Raw genomic sequence first — 20,133 nt, 5'->3', positions numbered from 1 at the left:
TCTTTGAAGGCGAATAGCCTCCGAACGCCAACACGAACATATGAGGGCTTATAGCGTTGCAGGCTCCATGCGACAAAAAGGGGCGCCTGATGGCCGATATGCGAGAGGAAATTAGTTTGTGTAACATTTATCGGGGGCGGTTTGTCGTTTATATTATCACTAATGACACAAAACAATGAGTGTGTGTGTCCTGTACATTGTCAAAATACAGAAGTGTTTGGTTGGAATGAATTTTTTTACAAATGCTTGAATGACATTGAGCCAGGATGTCCGTTCCGAAGGGCTGACGTGATACTGATGACACCACTGAATGCAATAGTGCAGTGCAGCCCAGGCGGCATGCTGCTTACCGGCCTGCAATTCTCTGTCACCGAGTTAGGGATTCGGCGCCTTATTCACTAGTCCACACGAAGGTATTGGAACCGTGGAACTCTTTTCGATATGCCTTATTTGGAGAATCTTATGATATGGTGATGAGGTTGGTTCTAAACGAACATTATGAAGGTTACATTTACGCTATGGAATGTACCTAACTATTTCTCGTTACATAAAACTGTAATTCTGAACGTGTTAACAGGTCACATTGTCAAACGTCTCTTCACTGTTTGTGTTACTACAACCGTGTATATGGTAAGGGGCGCCCAGCGGGAAGGGGCGCTTCAATATCGTTTGCACCCCTATCCTAGAATACCTTCCGCCGCCACTGGCTATTTGCTTATAACAAAGCAAAGCATTTCCCAATATTCTTACAGATACCTAGCATTTCTTTCACACTGGTTTTGCAAAAGAAATACCGGCTGGTCTAAAATTCGTCTTTGAGGTCCCTTTACCGAAGAAGAATTCTGAAAACAACTAGCAATTGCTGTACTTCAATATGATTTCATTTATTTCGTGTTAATGTATACAAACTATTGCTCATAACTTTTCACTACATCAATTATTTTTTCCAAAAAAATGACTTTATGGCCATTAAAACACCTATTATAGGTACTTCGTGAAAATGAAGTACATCGAATCGTGTGACCTCACGCGGCTGTGCCTCGTCGATCGCCGCACTCGTTTCTCGAGTTTCGGGTGTCGGGTCGCGGTTGATTGTTTGCTTCTTGTTTGGAGTAAAATAGAAAGACACAATGGTAAGTGCAATCTTTTAGTTATCTATACCCATTAGCCGTCTCTATTTTGCTCGCTTTATGGCTGTTTGTTGTAAGGTATCAGTCTAGTAAGTAGTTTTCTCGCGACTCAGATCGCCTCTTGTCTTTTTATGGAATTTGAGGAGGATATGATTTATATGCCATCAACTCATGTGGTTTGACTTTCTCCCTGATTCACACTTTAAAGCAGTTATTATTATGCAGTGGTCAACACATCACCATTGATCTGTGCCTAATCATAACCTCAACCTCATTCTGATTGCCTTCTCGTGCTAGCCATGTAAGTTACAATGGTATTACAGTATTTTGTCATTAGTTACATGCATTATAAATGATATATACAAGTGACATGATTAATATATGCTGTTGACATGTTATTTTTCTACTGGAAAAGCTCCTGACCCTGTTTCACTGCTGGATACTACCTGATCCTACTGGTATCATGATATTGGGTTTGAGTGGAAACATTAACAACTTTGGATGCACTCTCATGTTAGAGCACTGGAGTTGGTAAAAGTGAAGATGAAGTATGGTGAATTTAAAAAGCAATCTAACCTGACCTAACCCTACCTACTGACCTAAAACATAGAACCTGCCAACCTACAACCCATAAACCTACAACCTAGGCAGGTACCAACCTTAAACCTAGAACTTACAGCCTACCAACCTATAACCTACCATTTTAGCAACTGTACTTTATCACATGTGTATACCCTGGAGTTTGTCAATGTTCCCAATTTTCCATGAAACTCAACATGCTCATGGTGCCTGCCTTGTTTAGTTTACAAAGCCTTGCAGGGTTTGTAAACTTCACTCAGGTGCCTTGAGTGAAGTAACCTGATGGCTGACATCGCAGCCTGGGCATTTTTATCTTATATGGGCAGGCATTAAATAGGTGTTTCCCCAGCCTTCAACTCATCTGAACCTTCAGTGACATGGTATCCACTTTTGTTTTTCTATGTAGGTACCAACTTTCTGTCTGCTGGTTGGTGTTTACTAACTAGTTCATACCCTTTTGGCTGTAGATTGATATTGGTCCAGTCTTATTTGTAGACTTTGTTTTCTACAGGCTGGTATTATTTTCCAGTCTGATTCAGATTGGTAGTCTGGCACAAATTTGTTCCCCTTGCTAGAGTGCTGAGCTGCTTTTCTATCCTTAGTTGCAGTGTGGATGTGGTGCAGAATGCAGAAGATGTATAAAACATTGGTTTCTGTCTGACTGAATGTATCATTGTTACATGATCCAAAGTAGTAACTAGTCATAAGAGATCCTGCTTGATGTTTAGGTTCACCTATAGACTTTTATGGCCTGTTTTGGAACTGCAGCTATTTTTAACTTATCTGATGCTAGCTGGCATAGGGCTCTCTGTTATCTGGTTCAGCAAATAGCTCTGTTAAAAAGTATGCCCCTGCTGACTGAGTCAGTGCCACCGGCATCAAATTAACCCTACAGTATACCAGAACAAATCTGCACTGTGAATCAGCAAAGAAAGTCACGCTAAGTCTTGGTGCCATTGCCAAAATGGACTACAAAGCCTCCACTCATAGCTACGAGATGGAGCATTCTGCATTGATATTTGACTAAGTCATTTTCATCAGCATTTTCATTATATGCAGTCTGGGATATTCACAAATGACAGTCATGATTTGATTTGGTCAACAGACTGGAGATATAAGACCTCCATATAAATATGTCATTTCACTTGGTACCATGTCTCACAGCAGTCTGATTTGATTTGGTAATAGACTGGAGATATAAGGGCGGTGTTTCACGGGACGCTGCTACCAAGCTGCTATCAAATTGCGCGAGCTGACGTCACACTTGTGGTAGTGTTGGAGCAATGGGCCTGTTGATGTTTCCATGGAAACCCAATTTGACACGTGTAAAAGCAGCGTGCTGCTATCACCGGTGAAACAGGGCCAAGGCATCCATATAGATATGTTATTTCACTTGGTACCATGTCTTGCAGCAGTCTGCTGGCAGACAGCCAAGAACAGCAGCTGTCAGCAGCAGCTGCTCTCTGCTGTTTGAGCAATGTGCCACTGTCCAGTATCCACCATGCCTGTGCAACTGATGGGCCCTGCTGCCCTCTTTGCTGGTGAATGGAGATTTCATCAATCTTAGATCATGTTTCAACTTCATTGAGGAGCATCTTGTAGTATATATCTGACTACCTTTCAGGAACACATCACACTGCATTAGCAGTGTACACCACTTGGCACTGCATCTCAGTATATGGTGTCAGCGATTGTGGAGAGAAACAAGTACCTACTGTAGATGGACTGGTCCATTTTAATTTTTGGCATTTTTTCAGGCGGGAGGAATGAGCCGTGCCAAAAACTTGGCAAAACTTCAAGATGAAGAGAAAGAGGGAAAGCTTGGATATGTATTCGCCGTTTCCGGACCTGGTGAGTTTTCCAATGCTCATATTTGTCATACTGCAGTGCTTTAGCTAAAAAAAAAGGTATTTCTGATTTCCATCCCCCTGTTTCTGGAATGTTTGTAGTTTGTACCACTGATATTTATTGAAAGTGCCAGCCCCCCCCCCCCCCCCACCTCACCTCACCTCTGACTCTTTTCCCGTCTGTCCGCTCGCAGTGGTCACGGCTGAGAACATGTCCGGCTCGGCTATGTTTGAGCTGGTGCGTGTCGGCTACTACGAGCTGGTCGGAGAGATTATCCGACTCGAGGGCGACATGGCCACCATTCAGGTACGGCACGGCGCGGATAGGGCCAGGCTATGGATGGGGAATGGTCGCTCGTGAGAGGGGATGGGCTAGGAGTTGACGCTGCTCGGTGTCTGGTGACTGATGACTGGTGGCAGTGCAGTGGCTAAAACGGAATGCGTTTCCAGATGATTATATTTATGGGTTTCCGTAATTTTCAACTGGTGCTGACCCCATGCTCTCTACCGGTGTATGAGGACAGCTCTGGTGTGACCTATGTCATGTGTGACCTCTGACCCCGTGCCCCCCACAGGTGTACGAGGACACCTCCGGTGTGACCTGTGTGTGACCTCTGACCCCGTGCCCCCCACAGGTGTACGAGGACACCTCTGGTGTGACCGTGGGCGACCCCGTGCTGCGTACTGGCAAACCGCTCTCGGTGGAGCTCGGACCAGGCATCATGGGCTCCATCTTTGACGGTAAGCTGCCCCTCAGAACGAAATGAGAGCACCACATGTCATATATGTGGCGTGGCATTACTGCATTGTCAAGATAGCAAATTCGAATATCCTCTGTTGCTTTGAGAAACTTGTCTAACGGTGGCCGTATAACTCGACTGGTTGTGTTCAGTTCTGCGTTGACTAAACCGGTCCGTGTCTGTCTGCGTCCGCAGGTATCCAGCGTCCACTGCAGGAGATTAACCAGCTCACACAGAGTATCTACATCCCTAAGGGTATCAACACGCCCGCGCTTAGTCGCACGGCCGAGTGGGACTTCCAGCCGGGAGTGCTGAAGGTGAGTAACACACCTTCGATCAGCGTGGATAATCGAGATAGGTGTGAGCATTGAATGGGAGGTGAAAATGGTTAATGTGTTTCAATTCTCATGTGTCATTGTCATGTGACTGCCTTTGCTAATATTTGACTTTGAGATAGCCGTCTGATTTATGTGGGAACTTCATGTGTTATCGTCAATCTTGACCCTTCAAGCCACTCGCGACTCGCGCTATCAGCCGCCGCTCTATCAGTTCACTGAACGATCCCACTCGATCGGCCGCTCACGTGACCCCATCCACTCCCCAGGTGGGCAGCCACGTGACCGGCGGCGACGTGTACGGTATGCTGCACGAGAACACGCTCATCAAGCACAAGATGATGCTGCCGCCGCGCGCCAAGGGCACGGTGACGTACATCGCCCAGGCGGGCCACTACACGGTCGATGACGTGGTGCTGGAGACGGAGTTTGAGGGCGAGCGGACCAAGCACACACTGCTGCAGGTGTGGCCCGTGCGTCAGCCGCGGCCCGTCAACGAGAAGCTGCCGGCCAACCACCCGCTGCTGACCGGACAGCGCGTGCTCGACGCACTCTTCCCGTACGTGCTGGCAGGACTGTCACTGGGGAGGGTAGAGAGAGGGTGGCTGTCCGATAGAGTAGTGTGGGTGAGGGGAACTTGGAGTTTGAGGGGTACAAAGTTTTCATGTGAGCTACAACGCATCGTGGTTTTTGTATCATGCTATAGTGGGATTTTTCTTGTTGGATTTTTTTAGTGGGATTTTTATCTTGTGAATGTCATCTTGTTGTCTGTATCGTCACTTGGTGCCGTTTAGCACCGCTACCGGTGCTCATTGCCGATATTTGACGCCCGTATTTCTCCGTCTGATCATTATAATGAATGCCCGCTGACCCATCGCGCCCCGTGCCCCACAGCTGTGTGCAGGGCGGTACCACGGCCATCCCCGGCGCCTTCGGCTGCGGCAAGACTGTCATCTCTCAGTCGCTGTCCAAGTACTCCAACTCGGACGTCATCGTCTACGTCGGCTGTGGAGAGCGAGGAAATGAGATGTCGGAGGTGAGGAACAGAGTCGCAGAGGCGGCTGAATGGTAGGTGGCGGTTCTGAGGGCGCCCTGCCGCGGGCCGTGCGGCGTCCGCAGTCAGTTACAGGGAGGTGGTGCCATCTAAGTCGCGGTAGCTCGGGTTATGCTGATAGGTAGCTGAATCGTGCATAGTGTCGTAATGGGATGTCGCCACTAAACTGACGTGTTATGGGTTGAGTTTCGTCCACCTTGCCTCTTCACGGCGAATTTTCATGTGTCATCCGCGTGTGCCCTTTGGAACTCGTTTCACGTAACAAATAACGTCCACACCTACAGTCGCGGTTGCCCGCAGGCACACACCATCTACCAGTTTCTCTTCTCTCGTTTTGTTTGCCGTGACAGTCCCGTTTATAACTAACCCCTCCGCCGTGTGTTTCAGGTACTGCGTGACTTCCCGGAGCTGACTGTCGAGATCGGCGGTCAGACCGAGTCGATCATGAAGCGTACGGCGCTGGTGGCCAACACCTCCAACATGCCCGTGGCCGCCCGAGAGGCCTCCATCTACACGGGCATCACGCTCTCCGAGTACTTCCGCGACATGGGATACAACGTCTCCATGATGGCTGACTCGACGTCGCGCTGGGCCGAGGCGCTGCGTGAGATCTCCGGTCGTCTGGCTGAGATGCCGGCCGACTCGGGCTACCCGGCCTACCTGGGTGCCCGGCTGGCCAGCTTCTACGAGCGCGCCGGCCGCGTCAACTGCCTCGGAAACCCGAACCGCGAGGGCTCCGTGTCGATTGTGGGCGCCGTGTCGCCGCCCGGCGGAGATTTCTCCGATCCGGTCACCTCGGCCACCCTGGGTATCGTCCAGGTGTTCTGGGGTCTGGACAAGAAGCTGGCGCAGCGCAAACACTTCCCCTCCATCAACTGGCTCATCTCGTACAGGTGAGGACGGTTTGTCGCGAATAAGTTGCCTGTAGTCTCTTTTCCTACCGAATTTTGGTTGCTCATCTCATTCATTTTAATTCATTCAATATCATCGATCATTGGTTTTGTATTATAGTGGTAGGTTGCCACTTACCGGTTATATTAGTTCAGCTGTCTCAGAATGCCGTCTGTGGCTGCGGTTTAATGCTAGCTGGGTGTTAAAGATAAATTGTCTAGAATCGTTGTTATTTCCGTATCTTGTCACGACCGGCGGCCTAGTCTGTTCAGACCTGTCTAAAAGCACTGTCTGTCTTGCATGGTCTGTTTCCGACATTCTCCTGAGCAATAAGCTGAGACTACATGCTGTCCATGATTGCACATCCCGCTAATTTTCTCCGTCCTTCCGCCTCCCCGCAGTAAGTACATCCGCGCGCTGGACGACTTCTACGAGAAGAACTTCCAGGAGTTCACCGCCCTGCGGACCAAGGTCAAGGAGATCCTGCAGGAGGAGGAGGACCTCTCGGAAATTGTCCAGCTCGTCGGCAAGGCGTCGCTGGCCGAGACGGACAAGATCACCCTGGAGGTGGCCAAACTGCTCAAGGATGACTTCCTGCAGCAGAACGGGTGAGTCGGACGGGACGTTTGAGGGAAGCGAGGACGGGCGGGGTGGACGGTAGACTGATGTGATTCGGGAGCTTTGTTTGACACGGAGGTCTAAGTCACCGTTATGCATGGCGTTTCACAGAGAAAAAAAAAACTTCGGGTGATTAGTTGTTTTGGCGTTACCTCCTCCCGCGGCCGGAAGCAGAACTAGCAAATGTCACGTGATTTTCACTGCGCTGCATAACAACAAACTGTGCCAAAGTGGCTATTTTTCGATGCTGAAGGGCGAGGTTTTTAACCCATTTATGCCCAGGAATATTGACCATCATGAAAATCGACGAAATCAAAATATGTTATGCTCCTACCAGGGCCTTGTATGGAATCGAAAATAATTTTTGCCTGCAGCAAAAGTTTCTCGAGAAAAACGTAAAAAACATGCGTTGCGAAATCGCAACGAAGGGCACACCGGGCGCCATCAGCGTTGCGAAAACGCAACGACGGGCACATCAGACGGACATAAAGTACACTGAACTGCCGTATATGCTAATATATTTTGACAAAACATCAATCAACTGTTGACAACTATTGCTTGAAAATGCGGAACCCACATCCGTCATGCTCTATAACCCGCCTAAGAGCCTCAGTGAGGAAGCATAACTTCATGATTCGCGAACGGGGAGATGGCAACACGGTCATTATCAACCATTTACGTTGTCCATTGCTGTTCATTTAAAGTTGTGGTCGACACGTATCCAGGGTGATGCTTTCTTTTTGGAAGCTAGACAGATCCATTACCTCCACCTATCAGACCCTGCACAGTGCACACTGAATACAATTAAACGGAGGATTGGGAGTAAACCAGTGCCTCTCGTATGCGCGTATATCCGCAATCATTTTTAACCACCCTCCTAGGAGTAAAGTTAAATTCCATTGCAGGTTAGTCGTACCCACTCTCAGCAAAGAGAAAAAAAGGACCGATCCGGCTCTAACAAATTACCCGCGTACGGCGTAGCGCATCACAACAAATCGACTCCCAGTTTATCATGTTTACACCTAATCCAAAATTTTCATGGCCCCACTCTCAGCGACCTTCACGTGTAACCTCTTTCTCGAGACAATGCCAGGACAGAATGGTGATTCGACGTCAATCCGTCCTTTCCATCTTCAGGATAGTTGAATCCTCCTCCACGCCTCATCCCCCTGTTCCGGGCTGGACCGGCAACGTATATCGCAATCGGGCAGCTCACATAGGAGCGCGCCTGTAGCCGGGTGCAGTGAGTGCTTGGGAGGGGGGAAGGGGGTGGGTCATGGGTGACGGCTGCCCACTGGCTGGGCTCAGTCTCCAGTCTACGATTGACCGTGTCCGGTCAGACAAATGTCTCCCCTAATTCCAATAATCCTGCTAGCTCTAAAAATGGTCTGATTAGATAAAAAGCCTATCAAAGTAAGAAAACAGGCGTATACTCCACATCAAGCAGCTTATGAATCTATGCGAGTTATGAATCCTAAAAATTATTATTTTCCCATGGGTCCGCCCTCATTACCCCTGCCGAAGGGCTCAGCTACCCTCAGAGGTGGCCTATCCCACTATTTGCCGACCCTCAGTTATCTTTTCTAACGTAAATGCTGGTAGTCAGCAGATTCTATCCAGAGAATGGCGATGCCTATCTGTCGCCTGATACCAGAATACATCCCCGTTATTCATTATTTATGCACAATGTACCTACATAGTAGATCCAATTTCCAAAGGACCTAATTATCTCTCAGCTCCGTAAGCATCGCCGACCGTTTGATGCATGGGTCCTTTTTCCTACCATGCGATTTTCAGATGCATGGGAACACATTGCTTAGTGAACGAACAGCCCGAGGCCGAAAATCTGCGAGAGAAAAGAAAGGAGTGTTTGTGGCTGTTTGAGCCAGCAAATATGAAATGTGTCGCAACATTTTACGTGCGAACGCACCTTGCACTAAACATACCTATATACGTCCCTCATGGCATAGGCGGCGGAGCGGGGGGAGGGGGCACCGGGGCACCGTGCCCCCCTTGATTTTGCCATTTTAACATTATCCCGATAGGCGTTGCATGGAAATGGAAATGGAAAGAATGAGACCAAAAGTCAGCAGTGCTCCCCCCCCCCCCCTTAATTGAAGATGTTCTCGCCGCTACAGCCTCATGGCTACAAAATGAGAGAGAGAAAGAAAGAGAGAGAGAGAGAGAGAGGGGGAGAGAGTTGGGGAACGAGGAGGAGAGGGAGGAAGATGGGGGAGAGAAAGAGAGAACCCACAGCGTATCACGAGTGAAGTCTACTGTTGATATTCATACATCCGCTACCCTGCCAATGTGCCCATCGTTGCGTTTTCGCAACACCGCTGTCTTTCCGATGTGCCCTTCGTTGCGTTCCCGCAACGCGACCGTAGTCATATTTGAAAATAGTCACAAACCCTTTTTGTAGCATTATTTCTTAACAAAATGCATATCTACGCTATTGTAGGGACTCTACAGAATATGTTTACACAATTTTCATTACGATATTATTAAGCACTTAGCCTACTTATCTTGGTTTTCGTGACGTCATCACTCACAAAACCTTCGACTTCCCTCTGGGAGCTCTAGGCAGTAACTTACCGGCCGCACAGACTTGTAACTGCGTAGTATCATGCGCACAACCATGCTACACACGCTGAAACTTGTCTCATCGGTTAGTCTCTTTTACACACTTCTCAAGCTTCGATCACGTCGACGCTTGCTTGCGTTGCGAAAACGCAACGAAGGGCGTAAATGGGTTAATCATTTACAAGTCTAGTAGCTGCATATCCAACTATCAGAAATGAGAAAATGAGCCCATTCCTCGATTACGTCTGTCATTGATTTGGCTTCTAATCAGAAATGGCATGTCGTCCAGAGATGCGAATGATGGCATCCGTAGTGCTGGAATTTGTATTTACCTGCGGTAACGTAAGTGTGCGATTCCTGACATTGCAACAGCATTGCTGCACCGCTCCCACATTCTGACACTTCGGGTGAATGGACCTGCTTCCTGAATTACTAGTGGATGGTGTCGATTGTAAAACCACTGAGTAAAAATAATCAATACAAAACATGAAATAATAAACTCGACCTGAAGGGAAATCTTTCGATTTCGGTCTTCTATATATGAACTCACTAAAGCTGTAGCGATTTTATCGTTTTATCTCCTGTAGCCTGTAGTGTGACTATTGTTTTCCCGTCCGGCAGTTACACGCCCTACGATCGGTTCTGTCCGTTCTACAAGACGGTGGGCATGCTGAAGAACATGATCGCCTTCTACGAGCTGGCCCGCCACGCGGTGGAGTCGACGGCGCAGGCCGACAACAAGATCACCTGGAACGTCATCAGGGAGACCATGTCGCAGACCATGTACCAGCTCTCCTCCATGAAGTTCAAGGTACGTGACTGAACGAGGCTGGAGCCTAGTGTTAGGTTGTTGCAGAAAGAACTGTTCCAAGTTTTGGCCTTAATTGTTTGCTAAAACACCCGGTTTTCTTTGGGCTGATCTGTCCTGCCTTAGCATTGTTCAACAGTATTGTCCGGCCTTTGGTCAACGGAAATGTATTGGCCTACGTATTGGTCAAGTCAAAACGTATTTTTTTCCGATAAGATATCCAGTTTTTTTACGTGCAAAGATCAATGAGAGTGCTATCTCTGGTCGCTTTCTTCGAGTTCTGTACTGACCATTTGAGACTTGCCGCCACCGCACTGGCCGATTTGCCAATACTGAGTGGTTGTAAACGCCCACTTGTCTCTCTCCGTAGGACCCCGTCAAGGACGGTGAGGCGAAGATCAAGGCAGACTTCGAGGCGCTACACGAAGAGATGCAGCAGGCTTTCAGGAATCTGGAGGACTAGGCTCCAGGTGAGATGTCGGCACTGTGATTTGACGACGGTCAGACATCGGGCAGGTTATGAACAGTCGATCGGTGGGACATAAAAAGTAGCAATGTGGTAATGGATGTTAGCAGCTATGTATGTGACACCTTTTAGGCGTTATATGTGGTACTGAACCCCCCCCCCCCCTCCCCTAGCTGTGCTCTGCTCACGCAGTAGACTGATATCTCCCCCTCCCGGCGGCGTGTTTCAGAGTCGGTATGCAGGAGCGTGGGCACGTGTCGGGCACACGGCCGCTGTACATTCCACCGGCCCGGGCCGGGGCGGCCACCCAGTCCCCGCCGCCCGGCCGCCCTAATCATGTGCGTGTATAGTTGATGTGCGCCGCGCACGGCCAGCTAGGATCAGTTGTATATTCTATTGCCGCGGCGCCTGCCTCGTATCGGTGCCATCGAATAGTTGGGCCGCCCGGCTGTTTGTTGAGCTGCCCCCGCGCAGCTGCAGACGGCGGCGGGCCCGAGGCGCCGTGACGAAATCGTTTCAGACGTTATTATTTTCTCGGCCGCTGCGCCGAGGGTCGACACAATGTACAGAGTGTGTTTGTCCCGTATGTGAGAGCGTAGTGAGCCAGGTTATCCGTATATACCTATATCGTCCGTAGCCAGTGGCGGTGGGCCGGCGTCGCTCGGCGCCGCGCCGCGCCGCGCCGCGCGTGTGGAGGGAATCGGGAGCGACAGAGTGATTATCGGGTGCAGAGACGTGTGAGCGAGAGCCACATTCCACCGCGCGCCACGCCGGACATGTGAGCCTGTGACCAGTGTCAAATGAAATAAAATGTCGCGCAATACGTAGTCACGCTATTGAGACAAGTTCCGTGTCTGCGTTGCGTTATTGGAGGATGCCCGGCTCAGGGAGGTCCCGGCTGAATAGTGACCGACTGGACTATAAACAGAGGATGGACAGACACGGGGATCATACGAGCTCCGTTAGGGATGGCCGGCGCAGAGGTGCGTTGCTCGATGTTATGGGGTGAAGTCCGAGCGTGCTAAATAACTCCGCTCACAAGGAGTGAGGACCTGGGACGGTGCGCTGTTTTTTTCGGTTGATTAAAAATATGCAAATCAGCAGTTGATTGTGAAGCCCAAAACATTTCAAGGCCGTCTTGGTGTAGGGGCGTACGCACCACGACATATTTACGCAGCGAGCCTGGCACGACAGCCATAGTGTATATTATCCCTAAATACTCCCTAAGAGATTAATCGGATTAGACAGCAAATTTGCCCCAAGCGATGACCGAGACGTCTCACGAACTTATCCTACCTCTGCTGGCATCTTTTTTACCCTTTTAGGCATGCCGGGCGTCTGTGGGGTTTATCCAACCAGACTGCGGAGTGTGAATCGGTCGGAGTAGACAGTTCTGACCGGAGTCGGAGTCTAATCTCCGAGTCGATTTTGGAAACCGGACCCGAAGCCGGAGTCGCCGAAAATCCATCGACTCCGCAGACCTGACAGGGCTGCGGTGCGGAGTCGGAGTTAGAGTCGGTCGGAGTCGTCAGCTCTGCCCGGAGTCGAAGTCACCTCCATCGACTCCGCAGCCGTGGATCCAACTGAGATGTGCTTGTGTAATATTCATGGCCAAAATGTCCCCAACTTCCTCGGAACTCGGAAGTAAAGTATCTCGAGGTCCAGAGGGACATCCCGTCCAGTTTTGCGAAAACGTCCGCAGTGGATGGGTAGCCCCTCACCCCCTCCTTTTCTCTCCGTTCATTTCGTCTTATCCCAATGGTTTCTCTCCTCTCCGTTCCCGTCCAAATGGCGCTGGGATGTCCACACGGGGATGGAAAGAAATTTTCCCCATCCGCGCTCCTCCACTGGACTTTCGTCCACCGGGAGATGGATAGAAGCTCTCCCCATCTGCGCTCGTGACTCGTCCAGTGGATTCCCATCCACGGATGTTCGTCGCCGCGCTCCACCGGCCGTCCGGAATTCGATGGCATTCCCCGGCCGATTGCAGTGCTCGGGGAATGCGCCAATAATTCCGGGCTCTGTTAATTACCGCCAGAGAGAGGTAGGCCCTGCCGGAGTGGCCCCCCTACCTTTGTGTCACATGGATGTGTGGGGAGTCTCCTCCGGCGAGAACGGAGGTGTACGTGATAGAGAAGGGGGATGGAGTGCTACCACAAAATGGTTGGCGTTTCTCTCACGTGATTTAGAGTATTAACGCCCCAACACCCTGGTGTAATTTCCTCAACGATCGGCATGGATATCGACCGTTCGGAGCCCGGAGGTGTGAACTGTTTATGATAGGACGGCGATATGTAATGACACAAAAATTAATTGTCGATCCGAACCAGTCATTCGATCAGCCGTCTACTACCAACTCCTCATCCGTTTTAACCTTCTTAGAGGACGAGAGAAAGCCAGAAGAGATGGGATGGCTCTCAAATGTATTGCTCAACTATTGCGTTTACAGGGCTCAGCGTGATTGCACAGAAGGTTTTATGCATTATATTTTTACATGCAAGATGATGTGAACGGGCGACAATTTCTCGTCGAAGGACATCTTCGCCCCTTCACGTAATCTCCCATTCACTTCCCTTCTCCAACAAGGCACCGAACGAATCACATATGGCTGTACCCTGGAGCTGTGTTTCTCGTGCCACGCTCTCGGCGGTCCCACTCGACCCCCCCCCCTTACAATTGTGTCGTCACCAATTTGCGCGGCCGCCGCAGCATCCACCTTCCGTCGACGGCAGCGCTGTGTCGCTCTCGATGGCCTCTTGAGCTGACGAGCGTGGCGGCTGCCGTCGCTGACAACGACCGTCGACAATCAGCGACTGTGATTGCCGATGTGCGCCGGACGTGGGGAGGGGTTCTATCACAGGCAGTGGAAATAATCCTTACCTTGCCGGAAAGTTGCGGTACGTCTGTTAGCTTGTCCGAGGCAGAAGAAGCGATTTTGTAACACGGAGACGCATCGCTTGGAAAAGCAGATGTATGAGTCTGAAATCCAAGGAGTGCTTGGAATTGGCTAGAAACTTTATTGGGCACAATGCATATGCCCCGGCGCACCGCATTGCCTCGAAGCTTCCTGTCTGTTTTATTACTTTTTCTCGATTATAGAAGAACATCCAGGCAGCATTATTGGGCTGAGCTACTGTTTTCATTCTAAGCCGAACCGAGGCGTAGTTAGTCGTTTGAAGACGCGTGAGCTTCTTGCTTCTTGCCGTCTAACAAGCATTCGTACATATACCTACCTATTTAAATGGGTCATTGGTAACTGCTGCCTTTGGTACAGTCGGTAGGCAGTGCACCAATTTTGATTTTTCTTAATGAAAATTTCGTCGGGATTTTGATCAGACACACATGATCCCTGCTGCTCCTGACCATAATAGGTTTTGTTTATCGACAACCGACAACCCTCGAAGCATACAGAAAGGTGCTGTGACGTCGCGTCAGGCCAAATCGTCTATCAGATGCCCACCACAATCCAATCAGTGCCGCCACTGTGCGCCGCTCTCGTCTCTCGGGCGCCGATCGCCGCGATTGTCGCCGGCCGCTGTCGGATGACGGCTGATGACGCCGACCGCCGCCGCCCGGCTCAGCCGTCATCCGGCCGCGCGGCTCAGCCGGCCGCTAACACCACTCACCGGCCCCGAGTGGCCGCGACATTTTGGAGACGAAAAGATTATTTGGCAGGCGCCGTTTCCCAGGGGGATAAGGGATTATGTTGTGGGCACGGCCGCTGTTCTATTACGGGCCGACTGGCGCTAATTGGCCCGCGTCCTGGAGAACACAAAACAAGGCGGTGACGTGTGCGCCGTGCGCCGTGCCGTCCCGCGGGAGACAGAGCTGTTGGTGGCTGTCACTTCTGTGTGGACAGAGCCGTGTAGGAGACAGCCGCGACCGTCAGCTTCCCCAGTCTAGACTGATTGTGGGGGATGTAAACTGTCTCGTACAATAGATGGTGCCGACGATTTTCGCGAGCAATAATGACTGGGAGGTTCAAGGAAAACCTCGGAACTCATAAACCATTTATACATAAAATGTATTTTTGTAGTAAAACGTAAGCTTAAGCTGACATCCTGTTACAACACAGTTAACTTGGTTCAATTAAGGAGACAGCATTTTCTCTTTCACATTCCCTCGTTACTACCTAGGTATATTGTGCCCGGTAGGTAAGTACATGTACAAAACCAATGCAGGAATAAGGGTCAATATGTGTAGGTAAGTGCCTCGACAAATTCTTAAGTCATAATCATTTTAAATCATTATCTGATGTCTCTTGCATCAGCCTACCGAGATATTACAGGCAAGTGCAATGCCAACAGCCCCGTGCCGCGAGTCGTGACTCATGGTTTGCTTTTGGCCGGAGACTGCAACGCCGACGGCCTGGCTTAAAGCTAACACCGTGTGACAGGGGAGTGTCGCACTTCAGCCGCATTTCTTGTACACACAACAAAAACGCAATTTTCGGGCCAGCTCGTAGCACGTAGATCAATTGATCAATGAGATAAAGAAAAGCATTTTGTAAGCAGCAGATAACACGCAAACACACTTATTGTACGTACCTATACCTATATAGTTATTGCAACCGACTGGGAACGATGAACCTATATACTTTTTGCGTTTTAATGGTGACAGTTTATAATGCATTTCTTCCAGGGTTTCGATAAATTATGTTATGCCTCGTCCAGTGCTTTGGAAGGCTTTCTGAATCAGTTGCCATACCGTATCTCAAGGCTCAGAACAGAATCAGATGGTCACACTAATTATAAGTTCTAAACAAATTTCAAATACACATAGGCATGGTATGTCGTGTGACCAAGGAATGTCATCACTTGCAGGTAACAATGCACGGAAAGAGCTCGAATGATGAAGGGAGAGAGAGAGAGAGAGAGAGAGAGAGAGAGAGAGAGAGAGAGAGAGAGAGAGAGAGAGAGAGAGAGAGAGAGAGAGAGAGAGAGAGAGAGAGAGAGAGAGAGAGAGAGAGAGAGACACGGATAGAAGGGAGTGGGATACAGAGAAGGGGAGACGTAGGGACTGGGACGGGGTGCCGCTCGCAGCGTGGCCTCATAACATTCCGCAGGGCGGGTGTCGAGCCACTGGGTGTATTAGCTGGCCGCCCCGTACCCCGGATTACCCGTATTAGGCGCCGTCGCCGCGACGGCCGCCCCCCGCAGCTAAACGCTTCATTTGCCGGCACCGGCAGCGGCCATTCCCGGCGCAAATTGCTGCGGAGCGCCGCGTTTTCGATATATTCCCGATCCGGACGGAGCAGTCATGGCTGGGTCGGACAATGTCGGGCAGGTAATTCCGGCCCCTGTGTCAGGAAATGTCTGTCGGAGTCTGCGCTGGGTCTTGCTGTCCCGACATCTCACACACCGAGCTCCGGTTATTATTACATTTGTGGGGAATAGAGACGTCAGTTTAAGTGCAAATAACCCTTGCAGGTGCTACAAGAGGAAGATAATAAAATGAAGAGAAAAGTGCATACCATCCCATAGAATATATCAGATATTTTCAAGTTTATTGTGAACTTTTTATTGCGCATAACTTAGAAGTTAGACGGCATGTCACTCCTCTTTCTCGCCCTCTTTCCTTTTTCCTCTCTCTCTCTCTCTCCTCTCTCTCTCTCTCTCTCTCTCTCTCTCTCTCTCTCTCTCTATCTCACTCTCTCTCTCTCACTCTCACTCTCTCTCTTTCTCTCTCTCTCTCTCTCTCTCTCTCTCTCTCTCTCTCTCTCTCTCTCTCTCTCTCTCTCTCTCTCTATGTCTCTCTCTCTCTCTCTCTCTCTCTCTCTCTCTCTCTCTCTCTCCCTCTCTTTATGTCTCTCTCTCTCTCTCTCAATCCACAACAACAAACACCCACATTCACTCTCGCTTAGAATATGGAAGAATCTAGACTACATCACTGAATTTTACATTTTTAATAAAATAAGAACCTGCCGATTAGCAAATGCGGTCTGTTTTACAGACACGGCTCGGAGTGAGCCCACAACAACGTGCTGCTGGTAGCCCCGATCTGACGGCCGGCGGACGGTCCCCTCGCCGATACCGACGCCAGGCACCACGATCGATTTCGACGCCATGCACGTGGCCAGCGGCGTTCCCACAGTCGTCCCGACGCCAGTACGGTCCAGTTTGCCATCCCACAGCACGACGCCGGAGCCCTTATCGACCGGCACGTGGCTGGAGGCCAGCACGCGCGGCAGATTTGTGCACCGGGGGCCCGCGGGCCTTTTGTTTGGTGCCTGCTCCCCTGCCGCTGGACTGTGCCGGCGGCGTGTGGACGCCCCCCGGCCGCGTGTCCCCTCTGCGAGAGGGGGCGCGGGGGGGGGGGGGTGCGTTGCGTCGGTCCGATGGGAGCGCTGCCGACGATCAAACAGTTGTCATGAGTGCCGCCGCCACCGACGCGATGTTGTTACGGCGGATAGAGGGAGCCAGGGAGAGAGAGCCCCCGGGGAGCACCCGCCCCAGAGCTACTCGTAAGCGGTTGTCTCGAGGGAATTAATCCAAGCCGTGATCGGTTGAAGTTTATAGATTTCTTATAATGGACAGTTTAACACTTAGTTATGATAAATGTGTATTATGTAAGTAAATACATATGCCTCCTGTTTTTAGCACACCACCTGCATACATAGCTAGGTTCGTACATAGGTATACGATGCTATGAATAAGAGTCAAGACTGTAGTAAAAATGCATGTGCTTGCCGAATTTCAACAGAAATAACCCCAGATCGGTTTGCGCAACAGCGAGTTAGCAAACCTTACAGTGAGATGCAGTTGGCATTTGGCAAATATTCTACGCACGAGTTTCATCCTTTGGAAATTATGTTTTGAACACTTTTGGTACGCATATGTAATGTATAGGTAGGTGCGCATCAGTGCGTTAAAAGTGCTGTAAACGGCTGGAACGGCTCACGAGATGGTGAGCAGTATTTTGCCCCTTAGTACCTAACCAAGCCGGTCTGATATTTCTTTCCGCGTCGGATTGAGCCCAGGGCAGGTGAGGAGACTCAGAGCAGCTGAGGCTGGAATATTCGATCGCTGCCAGAGCGGTCCATTTTGTGTCAGATATTCAAGAACTTCGTTTTACGTCTTTCTATGGCAACAAATGCGTCGTGCTTTACCGTCCAAACTTGCGCTTATCGGCAATTAAAGAACCACCTATCTACATACACATACAATACCTAGGCATCTTGCTTCAGCACTTGTTAACATTTGAAAAAGGGATTCACCATGCACTTCACGCAGACGGAGCCAATAGCCGTTTTCACGACGGGCTATCCGGCGAGTGCACCTAATTTGACCAAATCTGCACCTAATCTCTTTTACAGCAAATATCTTTATTTTATGAATTTATTTCAGTGTTTCAATCGATGATACTCTCTGATAATATGACAAAGCATGCATATAAGCAAATAGTGCAACCCTAGCTGATAGCTACTAAGAGACACACTGAACCTAATTTGACCAAATCTGCACCTAATTTGCACCAGATTTGTGCCAGATGGCGGTCATGAAAACGGCTAATAAGTAATCATCACCTTTACGTCATGGCTCTCATATTCTAAAACGACGCAATATGAGGCGCAGATATCTATGTAATATCAATGTTATGCGCAATTCCAGACAGCAACCCTTCGACGTTTCCTTTCTTCGGTGATATCACAGGCTGCATGTCTGTCTAACAAGAGTGAACAAAGCCTCGCACTCGGTTATTGAAATATTGAGTAAGCCCAGAAAGCAGATATCACACTCTCCGCATCGACTCATGCAATGATATGAGCTGAAATGTAATAGAGAATGACGGATATGGACGTCGCGGCCTGTGAAGGTGCATTCCGAAGACGATTTTATTGTCACATATGAATTCTACAAGATATGATTGATGTCAGTCTTGCCTTCTTCGTACCTTTATACCTACCTAGATAGACACGTCGTGTATCGGCACAGTGAGCACATGCAATAACTGTGCTTCATGGTAAACATGTGTAATCATTTTGAATTCGAACTATTATACATTGTTAACATTCACTCGTGTCGCATGCCTGTTTTCATCTCTATTCACAATACACAAAAAGGTGTGTCCGTGCAATGTGCCTTGTGCATGCTACTGCTTTTTAATTAGGTATAACAAAAAAAAGCTTCTTTCAGTTGAACGAAACGCATTCGCATTCGAAAGTGAATCAAATATCATTACGAAGGTATAGATAGGTATAGGTACGAACTCCAACATCCAGTCAGTTGGTCACGTCAAAGCGTTTCACGCTCACTGAAGATGACAGCAAACGCTTACGTAAGTAACTGGCGATTGCATCATGTTTGTCCACCCTCGTGATTGCTTCACGTTATCTCCAGATCCTGCAGGTAGCATACGCTCGACAAAGGAGAGCTGACATCCAATACCTACACACCGCGTTTTTGAACGTTTATGGAAGGAGCGAGCGTGCCGATAACTTCGCGGAGTGAAGAGGAGCCGGCAACCACCGGTCACTGTGGTGAGCACTTGGTGCATGGACCATAGTGTATGCATGGACAATTTGGGCCTGCATTTATCACAGTATCACCGCAAACGCTCCCCGTTCACGCTACATCGGCGGCTGTCCCGCCGCTTTGGTCAGACCGAGTGCAGCTGCCCCTCCCCTTCTGCCTGCCGTAATCTATCCCGGCCCGGCTGATAACGAGCGCCCGCAGCGTGTGGCGGCCCGCGTCTGGGGAGGGGTGGCACGTGCTCCCCTCCCGCCCCCTCCCCTCCCCTCCCCCTCGACGGGCCACCTGCGGGGAGCGCACCTGGCGACCGGGCCCAGCTACCCCGCCCCGCCCCGCCCCGCCCCGCCGCGGGAAGGGCCAGAGGTCAACACTCCCGCTCGCTTCTGATCTGCTCTGTATATGAGAGAAACAGTCAGCCAACTGATGAGCCTGGTGATGGAAATTGGCGATGAAGCGGCAGCCCAGAATGCGTCGCCGCTTCGTAGGTCTTCTCTCTGGTGTAAATAGTTTTGTTTTCGGCTTGTTATTTTCTTTTGGCCCAAGCTGCTCTAAATTGAAATCGAACACATTATATTAGATTATATTTTTACCTGCCACCCATATAGGCGGAT

At 49.7% G+C, this 20,133-nt stretch overlaps 1 protein-coding gene across 1 annotated transcript; it reads left to right on the top strand.

Moving 5' to 3' along the window:
- The first annotated feature begins 839 nt into the window (after positions 1-839).
- LOC122388466 (V-type proton ATPase catalytic subunit A) lies at positions 840-11,878 on the top strand. Its single transcript, XM_043379604.1, has 12 exons — positions 840-1,133; positions 3,467-3,560; positions 3,751-3,863; positions 4,192-4,297; positions 4,492-4,613; positions 4,901-5,190; positions 5,526-5,667; positions 6,073-6,578; positions 6,978-7,184; positions 10,399-10,588; positions 10,956-11,055; positions 11,281-11,878. The coding sequence occupies exons 1-11, from the start codon at positions 1,131-1,133 to the stop codon at positions 11,046-11,048; spliced, it is 1,866 nt and encodes a 621-aa protein (XP_043235539.1). The 5' UTR covers positions 840-1,130; the 3' UTR covers positions 11,049-11,055; positions 11,281-11,878.
- The last annotated feature ends 8,255 nt before the right edge of the window (positions 11,879-20,133 follow it).

The sequence above is a fragment of the Amphibalanus amphitrite genome, unplaced genomic scaffold (genome assembly GCF_019059575.1).
Source record: "Amphibalanus amphitrite isolate SeventyFive unplaced genomic scaffold, NRLGWU_Aamphi_draft 000323F_arrow, whole genome shotgun sequence".
In the NCBI taxonomy this organism is placed as follows: domain Eukaryota; kingdom Metazoa; phylum Arthropoda; class Thecostraca; order Balanomorpha; family Balanidae; genus Amphibalanus; species Amphibalanus amphitrite.
The sequence above is the reverse complement of the archived record's forward strand: the minus strand, read 5'-3'. Positions and strand labels throughout refer to the sequence as shown.